General features: G+C 46.6%; 2 protein-coding genes across 4 annotated transcripts in view; one reads left to right on the forward strand and one right to left on the reverse strand.

The window, feature by feature from the left end:
* LOC140455295 (erythroid membrane-associated protein-like) overlaps positions 1–17,750 on the forward strand; it is a 54,407-nt gene that overhangs the window by 32,176 nt on the left and 4,481 nt on the right. The window lies entirely within an intron of this gene.
* On the reverse strand, positions 1,749–17,126 carry LOC140455293 (zinc-binding protein A33-like). Of its 2 annotated transcripts, none has more exons than XM_072550042.1 (6): positions 16,514–17,126; positions 16,322–16,411; positions 15,989–16,222; positions 15,460–15,482; positions 14,576–14,691; positions 1,749–4,512 (listed from the first exon to the last, which is right to left on the reverse strand). In XM_072550042.1, exons 1-6 carry the CDS (start codon positions 16,922–16,924, stop codon positions 3,905–3,907), a joined length of 1,482 nt encoding a protein of 493 aa, XP_072406143.1. In that variant the 5' UTR covers positions 16,925–17,126; the 3' UTR covers positions 1,749–3,904. The 2 variants fall into 2 exon arrangements, with proteins under 2 accessions (XP_072406143.1, XP_072406142.1); XM_072550041.1 differs by having other exon boundaries at positions 16,316–16,411.

Raw genomic sequence — 17,750 nt, forward strand, 5'->3', positions numbered from 1 at the left:
CCTTGGTAGGCAGTGGGGTCCTTGGCAGACAGTGGGGAAGCTAATGCCTCAGCCGACTTGAAACCTAACTCATCAACAGTTTGAAATGGTCTGGAAGAACCTGCATTTCACTGCCAATCACAAGGTATCCTACAAAAATTAAAAAGCTCAAGAAACTGGAGTAGTGTCACTGGATCCAAAATGTTGTCTCTTCTTTCTCTCCACCCATGCTGCCAGATTGCTGATTCTCACCAGCACTTTCTGTTTTTGTAGGACACCTTGACAGTGAAAATTGACGTTTGTAGCATACCTAGTGTTCAAAAAACAAAGAATTGCAAATGCTGGAAATCTGAAACAAAGCAGAAATTGATGTAGAGACTTTTTCGCTGCCAGATCTGCTGAGTTTCAGTGTTCCTGGAACAGACCGACACAGAACATTACTGTAAAACTAACCTCATCTCAAACATCCTCATTCACTGTTACCCAGTCAAATTCATCTTCATGTTATCACTGGCATTTCACTCCATGGGCTTCAATTATACTTCTAAATCTTTTATGTGACAATTTGTCACAAGCATTTTCAAGTCCAGAATCTGAATTGTGTCTTCAGGCCAAAGCTCAATCAATTCAGTTAAACATGCGGTTTCCTCCCACAGGGAGGAGAAAGTGAGGACTGCAGATGCTGGAGACCAGAGTTGAAAAATGTGGTGCTGGAAAAACGCAGCAGGCCAGGCAGCATCCGAGGCACAGGAGAACCGACGTTTTGGGCATAAGCCCTTCTTCAGGAATGAGGCTGGTGTGCCAAGCGGGCTGAGATAAAAGGTAGGGGGGAGGGAATTTGGGGGAGGGGTGCTGGGAATATGATAGGTGGAAGGAGGTGAGGGTGAGGGTGATAGGCCGGAGAGGGGGTGGGGGCGGAGAGGTCGGGAAGAAGATTGCAGGTCAAGAGGGCGGTGCTGAATCCGAGGGTTGGGACTGAGATAAGGTGGGGGGGGGAGGGGAAATGAGAAGTCTACATTCTCAGTCCCAACCCTCGGATTCAACACCGCCCTCTTGACCTGCAATCTTCTTCCCTACCTCTCCGCCCCCACCCCCTCTCCGGCCTATCACCCTCACCTCCTTCCACCTATCGTATTCCCAGCGCCCCTCCTCCCTACCTTTTATCTCAGCCCGCTTGGCACACCAGCCTCATTCATGAAGAAGGGTTTATGCCCGAAACGTCGATTCTCCTGAGCCTCGGATGCACCATGTTTTTCAACTCCAGTTTCCTCCCACAGTCCAAAGGTGTGCAGGTTAGGTGAATTGGCCATGCTAAATTGCCCATAGTGTTAGGTGGATTAGTCAGGGGTAAATGTAGGGGAATGGGTCTGGGTGGGTTGCTCTTCACAGGGTTGGTGTGGACTTGTTGGACCGAAGGGCCTGTTTCCACAGTGGAGGGAATCTAATCTAAAAACATCACTTGCTTTGAATAAACCCATACTGGCATTCCTCAATTATCCAGAATTGTTTATCTGTGTTGAACATTATCCTTAAAATTTCCAGTGCAAGAGTCCTTCACCACTTCCGTCTATGTAGGACTTGACTCAGCCCATCAATGAGTTCCCACCACCAAGGTTAATCTCACCGACCTGTTGTTGCGGCTTTACATTGACAGTTTATTTTAAGAAACTGAAACACTTACATTGCCACAAAATTGAATTTAAAAATCATACAACACCAGGTTATAGTCCAACAGGTTTAATTGGAAACACACTAGCTAGTGCGCTTCCAATTAAACCTGTTGGACTATAACCTGGTGTTGTGATTTTTAACTTTGTACACCCCAGTCCAACACCGGCATCTCCAAAGCACAAAATTGAATGAAAGTTTGACTGCAAAAACAATATTGCAGGGCAGGATGGGAAAAGGGACTGGACTTGGACCAGCTGAATATTCTATCCACATGTCTTTACAGCTTCACGTTCTGAAACATGTGGATGTTCCCACTGCCCACCACATGATAATTTATAGATAACACTAAAATAGGCAATATTGTGGACAGTGAAGAGGTTTCTCAGAAATTGCAGCAGGACCTTGAACAGCTGGGGAAGTGGGCTGAGAAATGGCAAATGGAGTTTAATATAGATAAGTCTGATGTCCTGCATTTAGGAAAGTCAAGTCAAGGTAAGTGTTTCATGATGAATGTTAGGGCCTTAAGGAGTGTAGTAGAGCAGAGGGATTTGGAGTTCAAGTACATGGTTCTCTGAAAGTGGACAGTGAAGACTTTTAGCACACTGGCCTTCATCAGTCAGGGCACTGAGTATAGAAGTTGGGAAGTTACGTTGCAGTTGTACAGGACATTGGTAAGTCTATACTTGGAGTATGGGGTTCAGTTTTGGTCACCTTGCTGTAGGAAAGATGTTATTAAACTAGAAAGTGTGCAGAAGAATTTTACAAGGATGTTGCCTGGACTCAAGTGTCTGAATTATAGGGAAAGGTTGGACATGTGAGGACTTTTTACTTTAGAGTGGACAAGACTGGGGGGGGGGGGGGGGGGGGGAATACTTACAGAAGTGAATAAGATCATGGGAGGCATGGATAGGGTAAATTCACTCAGTCTTTTACCCAGAGTTGCAGAATCAAGGAAAAGAGAACATCAGTTTCCAGTTAGAGGGGAAAAAATAAAAGGGGCAACGTTGTTACACAGAGGATGGATTGCATACGGAAGAAGCTGCCAGCTGAAATGATTGAGACGGTACATTAACAACATTTCAAAGAAATTTGGAGAAATATATGGATAGGAAAGGTTTAGAAGAATACGGGCCAAGGGCAGGGAATTGGGGTTAGATAGACCTTTTGGTTGGCATGAACCACTTTGGGCTGAAGAGCCTATCTCTCTGCTGTAGGATTCAATCAATCTCTGACACTAAGACCCTACTGAAGGGAGCAACGACTGAAGGTCCAGAGTAAACATGGGATCATTTCCAGGTAACTCCATTGACTTGAAACAGTAAATTTTAAAATAGTCCAGATGACGTTGGTATAAGGATACATATTCTGGAGAAATTTACAAATAAATTGGCAACAGGTTTACTCTCTTGGATTTATTGTTGAAGTAATTGTTTTAGAAATCTTGGTTCACTCTAGGGAATTGCAGATATTGATTTGATTGAAGAAACTAATTTCAAATTTGATACTGCAATCCAATATAAATTATAATTACATAAACATAAACATGGAAAATCTGAATAGGATCTGTGCAAAGTAGAGTGCTAGAGAAAAGAATTTTTTTATCAAACAGACATTTTCGTTGGGATGATTTAAGGATTATTTCACTGGAGATAATGCTGAGAGAGCAATAACTCAGGGATAAGTGATGACTGTGACTGCACCTACATTGCAGTTTGCACCAACTGAACGGTTTCAAACATGGTTAAATATTATCTGATCATGACATAAATGATCAGTTTACCTATCACTTTCAATTCTGAGGTTTTCAAATTTTCCAATTTTACGAAAGAGCAGTTAACGTTCTGGGCAAGTTACAGACCTGAGCAAAACAAGACCAGTTTCTCAATGTTATCAAATAATGTGTGGGATATACATTACTGACACATGGTGGAAGTCTAAAGAAGATCAGCCTGACATGTTTATTTTGATTGAGCCCAGTCCCCCTGGAAAGACTGTACTGACCCTGCAGTGAAATTATTTGGCGTCCCCCAGAAAGACTCCCCTGAGCCCAGTCTGAGACCCACTGACTGATTCATCTCCAACACCGTCATGTAGCGCCACCTCCCGCCTGTGGAGCAACATTACAGGCAGGAAGGTCCCCGGGTTCCTGCAGCTCACAGCTCATTCTACCCAGTCAGTCCCTCTCTACAATTGAGCTTCTATTTGTTACTTCTCTCCTCCATCCTTCTTTCCCCCAGATTGACACCGACCCCCATCAGTTTACAGCTGGCTGGAGGCAGGGGGGACGGGGTGAAACTATAGGATGGATCTGTCGGTGCCCTTTAATCCCGCAGATTGTCAGCGGGGCAGCATTTTTCCCGTCGATATTCCGTCCCGGACAGAAAAAGGGAAAGATCCTCTCAGTGAAAGTGTGGGTGAAAGTGTGGAGATGGGACATGGTGTCCGCATTGTAAAATGATACCTGTCCACCCTCATAGTCCAGGAAAACCCCGATCTTCCAGGGATTCACACTCGGGGAGAGTGGGGTTGGTGAGGGGGAGGAGGAGGCAAAATAACCTTTTCCTGGAATCAGCCACACAATCCAGAATCCGGTTTCTGGATTTAGTTCGATCCCCCCTCTCCTCTTCACAGACTCTCGGGCCACACCCAGATACCACCAGGTCTTCTCCCCCACCTCCACCTCCCAGTAATGTCGCCCTGATGTGAATCCCTCTGAACCAAGGACACATTCCCAGGAACCAAATTTCACCGGGGAGTCAGGGAGCGACTGGTGTTTGTCTCCGAATCTCACACTGGTCCGGTCCTCAGAGAGGATGAGCCGGGGATGCGCTGTGTTCGGATCCAGAGTCAGAGAGGCTGGAGCTGGGGGAGAGATCAAATAACACCGTCAGAGAGAGGGAGGGAGAGAGAGGCCAAGGAGAGTGGGGGGAGCAGGTAGTGAGGGGTTGAGGGATTGAGGCAGTGGGAGTAGAGGGGAGTTAGGGTGAGTGTGGAAAAGGGTGTTTGAAGGAGGGGTGGGTCAAGGAGAGTACAATGAGTGAGGGAGAAGTGGAGGAATGAGGAGGAAGGAGTGGAGGAGGTGAGAGGGTTCATTTGGAGAGGAGTGGGTGGGAAAATGAAGTGCATAGGAAGAACAAAACCCTAATCTTAACCATATCACAGGAGGGAGGGCAAGGTTAAAGGTAGGGGGAGAGTGAGGAGATATGGGCTAGACGGTGGAGAGTGAGGACAGGTGGGAGAGAGAAGAGAGGAGAGTGCGGGGTGGCATAAGAGAGAGGTGTGGAGAATGAGGGGGAGCTCAGAGTGGGGTGAGCAATGGGAGGTTTGAGTGCTCAGGTGAGAGCGATGGGAACATGTAAAGCGAGGGAGTGAGAGGGAGAGAAAAGGTTGGGAAGTGCAACATCATCTGGGGAGCCATGTGGAGTAGGTGGAAGAAGGAGCAATTGTGGGAATGGGAAGTGTGATGGTAGTGGCACAGGGGGAGTACACTGTGGAGTGTAATCTGAAGCAGAAGGTGAGTGGAGAGTGTGGCAGAAGTGGAGGGAGATGAAGCATGGGGGTGGGGAAGGAGAGCGAGAGTGAGGGGAGAGCAAGGGGGTGTGGGGCAGCATAGGGGAGTGTCAGATGGTGGGGGCCAGGAGGGGGAGGGAGAGTGATGAGCAGAGTGAGGGGTACAGGAGAGGTGGGTGAGAATGAAGGGGTTAGTGAGAGTAAAGAGTGGGGAGAGGGTGGGGGGAGAGCAGTGTGAGGGAGAGGAGAGACTGAACGAGAGGGATGGAGCACGGACTTGAAAGAGAGATGGCTAGGTCCGGGAGGAAGAGACAGATTAGGAAGGGAGAGTGAGTAGGAGAGTGAGTGTGGTGAAATGGGTAAGGGAGAGGAAGAGGAAGGGGGGAATGAGAGAACAGAAGAGTAATGGGGAAGTGAGCACGAGGAGTGATGGTATGAATGGAACATGAGGGTAAGGGGAAAGGGAGATTGGGGCAGGAAGGGACAGTAAGGGGAAGGTTGGTGAATCCAAGAAGAAGGGAAGAGTGAGGTGATGTGAGTGGTTGGGAATTGGGATAGTGAGGGGAGGCAGGACTGGTGGGCAGCAAGGGAGTGGGGAGACTGAGGGAGGGTTGAGTGAGGTTGCATTTGTCAGGGAGGGTTTAAGGAAGGGGAGGGGGAGGAAATGAGTGAGAGGTTTTTATCTTCAGGACAGAAAATGGGAGAGTGAACAGATGGGGGAAGTGATGGAAGAGGGAATGATTGGAAGCTAAGTAAGTATGTGGGAGACGTTGTGGAGGTTTTGTGAGGGGAGGGGACTGTTTGGGATGGGGATGGGGTTGGGACAGCGAGGGACAGTATAGAATGGGAGGCCGAGGACAGGAGCCTGCAAAATAAGTGAACATTTGAGGTTTGCAGGTCGGGAGAATAAATGGGAGATTTGAGAGATGGAGATGCGGTGAGTGAGGGGAAGAGAGAAAGGGAGGTGAGAGAGAGGAGGAAGGGATGGCTGAGCTGGAGGGAAGAAAGACATGAGAGGGATGAGTGAGTAGGGGAGGAGAGTAGTGATAGGGAGGGACAGGGTATATATATGTGTAAGGGGAGGGTTAAGAGTACAGGGAATACATACATGGAAGTCAGAGGTTAACAAAATAATGTTTTTTGGATATTCTGGGGGTGAGTGCATTGCAGGATGTGGTGGAGTCTGAAGGGGAGAGGAGAGTAAAGATGAGGAGAATGTAGGATGGGCGTTTAAAAGGAAGGTGGGAGTGATTGTGGAAGTCTGTGGAATGTGGAGAAGATGAGTGAATTTGAGGATGAGGTGAAGAGGGAGAGAAGTGGAGGCAAGAGTGAAGGGGAAGAGAGTATGAGGAGGTAAGATTAATAGGGAGGGGTGAGCCAGGGCTGGGGGTAATCATGGTAGAGCAATTATGGAGGAATAGAGTGGAAGAGGAGGGTGAATGTGAGATGGGAGTGAGGGGCAGTGTGAAGCAGAGGGTGAGAGCAGAGAGAGGCTGAGGGGAGACTGACCAGATTGGGAAACTGCTCGAGGGGACAGTGAGGAAGAGGGAGGAGTGAGCAGAAGGGGGCTGTGTGAGAGGCAAGGTTGGGTGGTAGGAAGAGTAGGGTGAGTGAGCAGAAGGGAGACACTGAAAGCAGGAGAGAGTTGGGTGGGGTGGAGAGTGAGATCCATGGGAGAGGGATGGGAGGGAGGGTGAGGAGAGTGGTTCCTATATGGAGACAGAAGGGGCGTGTAGTGAGGGACAGGGAGAAGGAAACTGGAGAGAGTGATGGGATGAATAAAGAGCTGGTCTGTGTGTGCGGTCATGAGTGGGTGGAGGTGAGAGGCAGGGGGTAAGGGAAAAGGAGAGGGAAATTGGCAGCGAGGGGGAATGCAAATGAGGAGAATGACACAGAGGAGGAGATTAAGAGAGAGGGGAGGAGAGAGTGAAAGGGAGATGTGTAGGGGAAGGCTGAGGATGTGGGGTGAGTGAGGGGAGGGAAGAGCCGTGAGATGTGAGTGTCAGGGAATTGGAGTGAGGTGGGGGAGTGATAGGAGAATGGGTTGGAAGAGAAAATGCAGGGTAAGTGTGAGTGAAGGGGAGGGTGATGAAAAGTGGATACAAGGGTAAGAGGGCCTGGCGAGTAATGGTGTTTGATATTTGCTTCGGATGAGTGTAAAGTGTGAGGGTGGAGAGGGGTGGTGATGTTGAAGTTGGAGCATGGAGGGGTGAGTAGTGTGATGTGGGAGAGGAGAGTGTGAGGGAGACGGGTAAATGAAGGAGAAGTGTAAGAGAGGTGGTGCATTGTCAAAAGGGGTTGCTTTGCTGGAGGGAGGGAGTGAGGTTGAAGAGAGAGAGAGTAGATGAGAAAGACGCAGGTAGGCAAGGGTGAGGAGGTAGGACAATTCTGGATTGTGGATGAGGATTTGTAGAGTAGAAAAACATTATCCCTAATTCTCCGAGAAACCTCCTGCTCTTTTTCTTCAATCTATGCACCTGTTAGTGCCCATTCCATTGAGAGAAAAAGTACCCTTCCGTCTCCCCAATCTGTAATCCCCATGACTTTCTACACCTTCATCAGGTTCTCCCCTCAGTCTTCTCTGCTTCAATGAGAACATCCCCAGCCAAAAGAGTCTGTCTTCAGAGATGAAAGGCTCCAGCCCAGGCAACATCTTGGTGAATCTCAGCTGTTCCAGCCCTGCCCTGTCTCCTGTTGGGTTTTCTACACACTGCGTTAAAAAGATCTCGTGGAGACATTTTAAGAATTCTGTCCTGTCTAAGCCCTTCACAATCTGTCTGTCCCAGTTCATCCTGGGGAAGCTGAATTCCCCTGATATTGTTAACATTTTGTTTTTACACTTCTCTGAGATTTGCTACACATCAGCGTTTAATCTGTCTCTGACCATGGTGGGTCTACAGTACACTCCCAACAATGTAATTCCCAAGTTTTAGAAAGTCGTTCCCGTGTGGCCTCAATGGAGTGGAAAATGAGATTCTGTTCTTTCAGTTTGTGCTGAGCCTTGAGTTGGAAGAACAGTATCTCCTTTCTACTTGGGGACACTGCAGCCTTCAGGACTCAATGTTGAGTTCAATAATGTTAGGGCCTGAACACCTTCTTCCCTGCCCTTTACCCACGTGGACACTCCAAGCCCTGTCATGACATGAGGTACTTTCAGTACTGCCAGCCCTATTTCACCTCCTTACATACCCCACGATCAGCTTTTCTGTCTCCCTGATTCACCATTATCTATCCCTTTATCTCCTTCTGGGCTCCGTGTCCACCAATTTTGTTTTCTTTGACAAACTCTACCCCTACACCCCCACCTAGACACCCTGTCTTCAGCATATATACCACTTTTTTCCAGCTACTTGCTAATTTTGTAGGAGGGTCACTGGATCAGATGCATTAACTCTGCTTTCTCTCCATAGTTACTGCCAGAACTACAGGGTTTTTCCAGTTGATCCTGGTTTGGTTTCAGATTTCCAGCATCCACATTTCTTTATTCTATTTTATGATTAATTGTGTTTATGTGAATTGCCTTGTATTATTGATATCCAGAGGAGATGGATGGACAAGGGAAAGTGAAAATAAATATGAGGAGAGAGGGTGAGGTAGAGTGGGAGGGATCAACATGAGATTTTCAACAAGTGAGATTTGGAGTGATGGAGAGGTAGAGCTGGGAAGTGATATAGAGTAGCAGAGCCAGGTGCAGGGGAGAGATAAGATTGGAGTGTGGGGTAGAAGGGAGAGTGAAGTGAAACAGAGCGTAAAGCTGAGGGTGAGAGTGACAGTAATGGGAACTGACAGGAATTGGGCATTGTGTGATGGAAGGGGAAGGGAGAATGAGAGTGAGGGAAGAGACAGAGCACGAGGACAATCTTCTTTGTGACCTCTTCAAAAATCTCAATCATGTCAGTGAGTCAAGGTTTCCCATGCACAAAGCCATGAGGACTATCATTGCCTTTCCGAATGACGATAACTGGCCCTCAGAATCCCCCACAACAACTTACCCACCAATGACGTCAGGCTCATCAATCACCTGGCTTTTCCTTACAGGGTTTCTTAAATAATGGCACAACATTAAGAATCCTCCAGTTTTGCCCATCTCACCCTTGGCTATTGATAATACAAATATCTTAGCAATGGGCTCAGAAATCTCTTCCATAACTTCCCACAAAGTTCAAAGATATAAAAGGGACCTAAAGGGCAATTTTTTCACACAGAGGGTGGTGCGTGTATGGAATGAGCTGCCAGAGGAAGTGGTGGAGGCTGGTACAATTGCAACATTTAAAAGGCATCTGGACGGGTATACAAATAGGAAGGGTTTAGAGGGATACGGGCCAACTGCTGCCAAATGAGACTAAATTAGGGTAGGATATCTGAACGGCATGGACAAGTTGGACCGCAGAATCTGTATCTATGTTGTATATCTCTCTAACTCTATCAATATATAAACCTGATCAGGTTATGACACTTATCTGCCCTTATAGCGTCACTGAGTCATAGAGATATTCAGCACAGAAACAGACCCTTCGGTCTAACCCGTCCATGCCACCCAGATATCCCAACCCAATATAGTCCCACCTGCCAGCACCTGGCCCACATCCCTCTAACCCCATCCTATTCATATACCCATCCAGATGCCTTTTAAATGTTGCAATTGTACTAGCCTCCACCTCTTCCTCTGGCAGCTCATTGCATACACATACCACTCTCTGCATGAAAACGTTGCCCCTTAGGTCTCTTTTATATCTTTCCCCTCTCACCCTAAACCTATGCCCTCTAGTTCTGGACTCCCCCACCCCAGGGAAGAGACTTTGTCTATTTATTCTATCCATGCCCCTCGTGATTGCAAGCAATATTCCAGAAGTGGCTTAACCAATATCCTGTCCAGCCGCAACATGACCTCCCAACTCCAGTACTCAATACTCTGACCAATAAAGGAAACCATGCCAAATGCCTTCTCCACGATCCTATCTACCTGCAACTCCACTTTCAAGGAGCTATGAGCCTGCACTCCAAGGTCTATTTGTTCAGCAGCACAGCCTAGAACCTCACCATGTATTTTAACACCTGCAACACATCCATGATTGTAATATGGACTCTTAAAGACATCCCTATTTATTTCCCCAAATTCAATGTCCTTCTCCACAACAAATCACTGATGTGAAATATTCATTTGCATCTCACATAGTTCCACACATCAACATCCTCTTTGATCTACAAGGGGCCCTGTTCCCTCCCTAGTTATTATTTTGCTCTTTTTCTACGTGTGGAATCTCTTTGGATTCTCCTTAACCCAATACACCAAAGCTATCTTAAGCTCTTCTTTGGCCTCCTGATTTCCCTTTAAGTATACTCCTACTGCTCTTATACTCCATTCCAGCCGTCAATACCTGGGCAAATGCCTCCTTATGTTTCTTGACCAGAGCTGTAGTTTTGCTCATCCTACCAAGTTTGCCCTTCTCACTAATTGGAACATACTGTCTCTGAGCTCCCGCTTTCTCATTTTAGAATGTTTCCCACGTTCCAACCATCCGTCTACCTGTGACCAGTTTGTCCCAATCGATGCCTAATACCATCAAATTTCAAGATCCTTATTACAATTTAGAACTATAAATTTTAGGTTCGGTCTGACGTTTTCCGTAACCAATTTCAAAATAATGGAATTATTATCACTTGCCCAAAAGTACCTCCACTCCTGACAGCTCAGACATTAGCCCTGCTCCTTGGGATGCTGCCTGACCTGCTGCGCTTTTCCAGCAACACATTTTCAGCTCAGACATTAGCCCTGCCCTATTTTCCAAGAGAAAGTCATGCTTCTTTCTTTAGAGTTGTAGATTCAGAGAGATGTACAGCACAGAAACAGCCTTCAGTCCAACTCGTCCACGCCGACTGGATATCCTAAACTAATTGAGTCTTATTTGTCAGCCCTTGACCCATAACCCTCTAAACCTTTCGTATTCATATACTCATGTAGATGCCTTTAAATGTTGTATTTGTACAAGCCTCCACCACTTCCTCTGGCAGCTAATTCCATACACGCACTACATCGGTTTCCTCTTGCAGGACCACCCAGAACCTTCTCACATTCCGAATCCTTGGAAAACTGACCAAGAACATTGCACTGAATTAGAACCTTCAAATTGAATTGGCCTTCTGATCAAATTCATGGAGCAGCCATTGGGATCGCTGTTTGATCAATTTGATTACACTCAGTATTGGAACAGTGACTCAATGGTTAGCACTGTTGCCTCACAGCACTAGGGAGTTGGGTTCAATTCCAGCCTCAGGCGATTGCGTGAAGTTTGCACGTTCTCCTGTGTATGCATGGGATTCCTCCCGCAGTCCAAAGATGTGCAGCTTTTGTTCATTGTGTCCAGGGGAGTGCATGCTAGGTGGATTAGCCATGGGAAATGTGGACTTACAGAGATATACTGCTCAGAGAGTCGGTATGGATCTGATGGGCTGAATGGCCTGCTTCCGCACTGGAGGGCTTCTGTGATTCTATCAGCCTCACTATCTGCAAGCTGGCTTTTCACCATCCCCTTATGGAAGATTATAAATATCTCTGCCTTGTTTAATGCTTGACTATGTTAAACTGATAGATATTTATCAGGCTCAGCAGGTCTGGCAACATCTGTGGAGAAAAATCAGAGTTAACATTTCGGATGGAATGACCTTCCTTAGAACTAATGGTCACAAGGAAAATGTTGGTTTTTGCACAGAAATTTGGTTTGGGTGTGGGAAGTGGTAAAGAGTAAACGATAGTGGGGATAGACCCCAAAGAGAGAGAACAGCAGTCAGACAGACAAGGTGTAGACAACGATCTGGCTAGGGGTTGAAAAGGTGATGATGGAGACTTAGTGGCGACAATATGTGATGTGTAATAGCAGACTCTGTGACAACAAGGCCTGGTTGTATGGGTTGGGTAAGGTCATGGGAGGGCTCAGACCCCAAAGTTATTCAATTTGCTATGGAGTCTGGAAGACTGCAGGGTTCCCTGGTGGAAAATGAGGTTCTGTTCTGCCAGCTTGCATTAAGCTTCATTGGAGCACTGCAGCAAGCCTCAGACAGAGATGTCAGCCAGGGAATGGGCAGTGTGTTAAAAGGCAACTAGAAGTTCACAGTCTATTTTTGGCAAACGTAATGCTAGTGTTCTGTAATTTGGTCACACTGTCTACCCTTCATAGCCCCAGTGTAGAGGAGGCCCCATATTGTGAACAGCAAACGCAGTAGGCTAGATTGTGAGAAGTGCAGGTAGGTGCAAGGTATGTTTGGGCGCTTGGATACTGAGGAGGGAGTAAGTAAACGGATAGATGTTACACCTTCAGCAGTTGCAGGGGAAGGTGTTGTGAAGCTGAGAGTGGGTAGGGTGTCCCTAACAGAATAGTTGACAAGGGAGGGGAGGTATGTGGTATCTTGTGGTGACATCTTGCTGGAGGTGGGGGAAACGGCAGCAGATTATCTTCTGGTTGTGGATGCTGGTGGGACTGTCGTTCCCACAAGGGGCACCCTATCACTGTTGCGGGAGGGACGAGAGGGGGTGAAGGCTGAAGTGTGGGAGGTGGGTCGGAACCGGCTGAGGACCCTGTTGCCAACAGTGCTGGGGAATCCTCACTTGCGGAAGAAGGTGGGCATTTTAGAGGCTCCTTTGTCAAAGTTGGCATCATCGGAACAAATGCGATGGAGACAGATTAACTAGAAGAATGGAATGGAGTCTTTACAGGAAGCAGGGTATGAGGATGTACAGCACCGGGAACTGTTGGAGTCGGTGGGTTCATTGTGGATATTGGTGGCCAGCATATCCCCAGAAATAGAAACAGAGGTGTCAAGGAAGAGAAAGGAGGAGACAGAGATAGACCAGGTGAAGGTGAGAGCGGTGAGGAAGCTGGAAACAAAGTCAATACATTTTTCCAATTACAGGTGAGAGAGGGAGGCAGCAGTGTGCTCTGTGCTCTCATAGCCAACCCTGACTTTGTTAATAAGCTTGCTGATCAGGGTGGTGCTGTAGTAATCGACAGACTGGCCTCTATATTGCAGAAGCTAAGTTACCACTCAGATACCTCCTCCTATCAGCCCTAGCCTGTGACCCCATGATGGAACATCAGGCCATTGTATCACCCACAGTCATCAACCTAATTTCATTTGGTGATCCGCCCACAAAACCACTGCCTCCCAGCTGATAGTCCCCCGACCCCACACAACCCGCTTCGACATCCTTCCCAAAGTACACAAACAGGATTGCCCGGGCAGACCTATTGTTTCTGCCTGCTCCTGCCCCACAGAACTCATCACTTCCAACCATGACTCAGTCTTGTATGCCCTGCTCAAGTCCCTGCTCACCATTTGTCTGTCACTTGACGCCAATTCCAAAATTTTCAGGGTAGTGAAGAAGGCATTTGGTATGCTTTCCTTTATTGGTCAAAGTATTGAGTTTAGGAGTTGGGAGGTCATGTTGCAGCTGCACAGTACATTGATTAGGCCACATTTGGAATATTGTGTGCACTTTTGGTCTCCTTCCTATCAAAAGGATATTGTGAAATGTGAGGCGGTTCAGAGAAGATTCACAAGGATATTGTCAGGGTTGGGGGGTGTGGGAGTTGAACTATACGTAGAGGCTGAATAGGTTGGGGCTGTTTTCAATAGACAATAGACAATAGATGCAGGAGTAGGCCATTCAGCCCTTCGAGCCTGCACCGCCATTCAATATGATCATGGCTGATCATTCCCAATCAGTATCCTGTTCTAGCCTTATCTCCATAACCCTTGACTCCACTATCTTTAAGAGCTCTATCCAATTCTTTCTTAAATGAATCCAGAGACTGGGCCTCCACTGCCCTAATTTTACTCACTAACCTCTTGTGTGGGACGTTATCAAAAGCTTTCTGAAAGTCCAGGTACACTACATCCACTGGATCTCCCTTGTCCATCTTCCGAGTTACAGAGTTTCCCTGGAGCATTGGAGGCTGAGGGGTGACCTTATACAGGTTGAAAATCATGTGGTCCATGGATAGGAGAAATAGACAAGGTCTTTCTCCTGGGGTGGGGGAGACCAGAACTAGAGGGCATAGGTTTAGGGTGAGAGGGGAAAGATATAAAAGGGACTTAATGGGTAACTTTTTGATGCAGAGGATAGTAAGTATATGGAATGAGCTGCCAGTTGAAGTGGTAGATGCTGGTACAATTACAGCTTTAAAAGACTTCTGGATAGATATGTGAACAGGAAGGGTAAAGAGGGATATGGGTCAAGTGCTGGCAAATGGGACTTGATTAGGATAACTGGTTGGCATCAACAAGTTGGATCGAAGGGTCCGTTTCCATACTGTACATCTCTATGACTCTGTAACTATCGATCTGAAGATGAAAACTGGAGCCTTTGACCCCCTGCACAACTGGATCTATTGTCAGGAAAATGAATACACATGTTTACCTGGGTGAATGGTGTGTATCATTTCCCTCCAGACTGTGTACTGTAAAGGGCCGGTGAACTGGCCGAGAGACAGAGAGCCGTCAGCAGCTGAGACTGTCATCTTCTCATCACTAATCCTGTGAACATTAAACAGGTGACGTTAGAAATGCTTTGTTAGAACATGTATGACGTTATTTAAATATTCAAACTTTCAGCATTGTTCATATTTGAGTGAAAGGGCTAGAAACTGAAATGTTCATCTTATCTTTATCAAGTTCTTGTTGGATCACTTATAATGCAAGGGCAAGGTTTTGAAACCCCCAGGTCCAGAGAAAGGCCCATGTCCTGATTACAGATTAGTCACTGAGACATCACACACCATGGAGATGATAAACATTTCCCCCACTCCCTTGCTGTATTATAAATAGAGCTTGTGGAACAGAGATGAAAAACTAAAACATCTAAAATCCTCATGTCCAACCGTGTAGTACATATGTCCCACAACCTTCTGAGAATCCTGCTCCTCTACTTCTCACCACTTGACCATCTCTGATTTTAGTCTCTCCCCCCATTGGAGGTTGGACCTTCAGCTGCCCAGACCCTCAGATCTGGGATTCCCTCCCTGAACCCCTCCATCTCTATTCCTCTTTCCCCCTTTAAGATACTCTCAATCCTGCATCTGCATTAATATCTGGGTGTCATTTGTATTTTATTCACTTTCTGAAGCTCCTTTGAAATAGCGCGAGACTTTGGACGTACTCTCTAAACGGTAAAGTATTGCACTCAAAACATTAAACCGCGAGCTTGTATTCGAAAAATATATTTAAAAAGTGATAAACCCAGAATAATCCATGACTGAGTTACTGAGCAAACTGTGCAGAGTTTCAGTAAAGAGCATGTCCTACCTTCTCTTCCGACAAGTTGCCTCCTGAAAGAAATGAATCACAAACAGTGAGGATGGCAGTAACAGATTTCAGGAGGAGACAGACAGGCTGCTGAAATGAGCAGACACAACACGAAAGTGTAACGTGATACATTTTGGAAGGAAGATTGAGGAGAATAAACTGGAACTGCCCCATCAGTCCCGCTCACAGACACAGCGACTCTCTCCCTCCCAAAATACCAGATACACCCTCACATTCTCCACATGGAACTGGAACTGGATTACAATGGGAGTTCCAGGAGATAATTAAACTTGGGGAACACGGAGATAATAACCGAGCAACTACCAAGATCACAACACATTTCCGGGAGGCTGTTGGTTTGCCTTTCTGCAGACGGTGTGGGAGCGGCTCGTTCAGTGACAACATCAGTCAGAGATTCAATTTAATTCTATTTTGTTTTATAATTGCTTTATTAATTTAACAATTATCATCAGTTTTTTTTGTAACTGGGTGAAACTTCCATTACCTAACCTGGAATACAATCCCTCACCTTCAGAAATATCAGCTCGTCTTTTTGCTCCATCTGTTTCTGCAACTTTGAGAGTTTCTCCTCAATAGAATTTAAATTCTCCTGAATCTCTCGAAGGTTTTTCTCCATTGGTTCTACAACCCTCTCCTCTTCTTCCCTGAGATCTCTGAGTAAACGCTGCTCTTTCTCAGTGAGAATCTGGTGCATTTTAGTGAACTCGGATGTGATGTGGGTCTGCAGACTGCTCGCCTGTTCCTACCAAATGAAATGTGAAACCTCATTAATGTCCCGCGATAAAGGGAACAAAACTAACCCAGATCCCAGAGAATCAGCACAGGGAGAGCTCACCCTCACTTCGGAAATCTTCCGTTTCTGGGTCAGTTCCGTTTGTAGAACTGACGATTTCTTCTCTGTGAGAGAATCTAAGGAAGATTTCAGCTTATTCTAGAATTGGGAGAGAAATTGCAGAGTTAGATGTGTTAGGTCAGGTGTTGGATCAGGAATGTGTGATAAAGCGCGCAGATTATAAAATATTGTCTCTTTTACCTTGTAGATTTCAATAGCCTCATTAATCGGCAGGAAGCGGTGCTCTCTGTGTTCCCGCGAATCTCTACAAATCAGACAGATCAATTTCCTGTCAGTTTCACAAAACAGTTTCAGATCTTCCTGATGTTTCTCACAGTGAGGTTTACTTTCCTTCTCTTTCGGATCCAGCTTTAATTTTCGAGCCTCCTCGGCCAGATTCGCTAAGGCCCGATTTACCCTGAGGTTTCTTTCCGGAAACTCCTCTCTACATTCCGGGCAGGAGTTTATCTCCTTCTTTTCCCAACTCTGGGTGATACAGGAGCGGCAGAAATTGTGTCCACAATCCAGTGTAACCGGATCGGTGAAGAAATCCAGACAAATGGGACAAATAGTCTCCTCGGTCAGTCTCAGGAGCTCCTGTCTGGAAGCCATGATCAATCTCAGCACTTCCTGTTTCAAACTGTTCCCAGTCTCACTGTTCCTGCGCAGGTAAACACGTTCAGGTCATCGACTTCCCGATGAATTTTACTGCAAACAATTGTTACTTTAAACTTTATCCTCTCGATATTTTGACAGAAACAAAATTAAATATTCATATATTGAAGAAGAAACGCAACATGGGCGGGGGGAGTTGAACCCTAGTCGGGAGGGTGAAGACCCAGAGAGTGCTGTCCCTTGGGGAGGGGCAGAGAGAGTGAGAGAGAGTGAGTGGGGGGGGGGGGGGGGGGTGCGGGGGTGGAGATGGGCGGGGAGTGAGTTTTCCCTGAATTGAGCTGCAGAATGGGCTCACTGTTCAGTTACAAACCCTCTGGTGCAATCCGGTGTAAGATCCAGATCACTGAACTGGGTTGTGTGAATGACTACATCCGCTTGCCCTCAAACACAAAGTATTAGATATCGACAGAATGAGATGACAGATACGGAAGCAGTCTGTCCGGGGATCCGTCTGTAAGAATCTTACGTTTAATTCTTAGTGTCTTTCACGACACTAAGAATTACCACGGTAACAATCACACAACACCAGGGTATAGTCCAACAGGTTTAACAGTTTCCTCATTTCCCCTTCCCCCACCTCACCCTAGTTCTAAACTTCCAGCTCAGTAACTGTCCCCATGACTTGTCCGGACTTGTCCTACCTGCCTATCTCCTTTTCCACCTATCCACTCCACCCTCTCCTCCCTGACCTATCACCTTCATCCCCTCCCCTACTCTCCCATTGTACTCTATGCTACTTTCTCCCCACCCCCACCCTCCTCGA

Source organism: Chiloscyllium punctatum, chromosome 30 (genome assembly GCF_047496795.1).
Source record: "Chiloscyllium punctatum isolate Juve2018m chromosome 30, sChiPun1.3, whole genome shotgun sequence".
NCBI classification, from domain to species: domain Eukaryota; kingdom Metazoa; phylum Chordata; class Chondrichthyes; order Orectolobiformes; family Hemiscylliidae; genus Chiloscyllium; species Chiloscyllium punctatum.

Bases quoted from the DNA above. Each gene is read 5' to 3' on its own strand.
- LOC140455293 (XM_072550041.1), bottom strand. From the start codon at position 16,924: ATGGCTTCCAGACAGGAGCTCCTGAGACTGACCGAGGAGACTATTTGT. The intron at 16,412-16,513 runs GTAAAAGAGACA...TCCCAATTCTAG, and splicing joins AGGCTATTGAAATCTACAAG to AATAAGCTGAAATCTTCCTT. The intron at 14,692-15,459 runs GTAGGACATGCT...TAATGTTCACAG, and splicing joins GCAACTTGTCGGAAGAGAAG to GATTAGTGATGAGAAGATGA.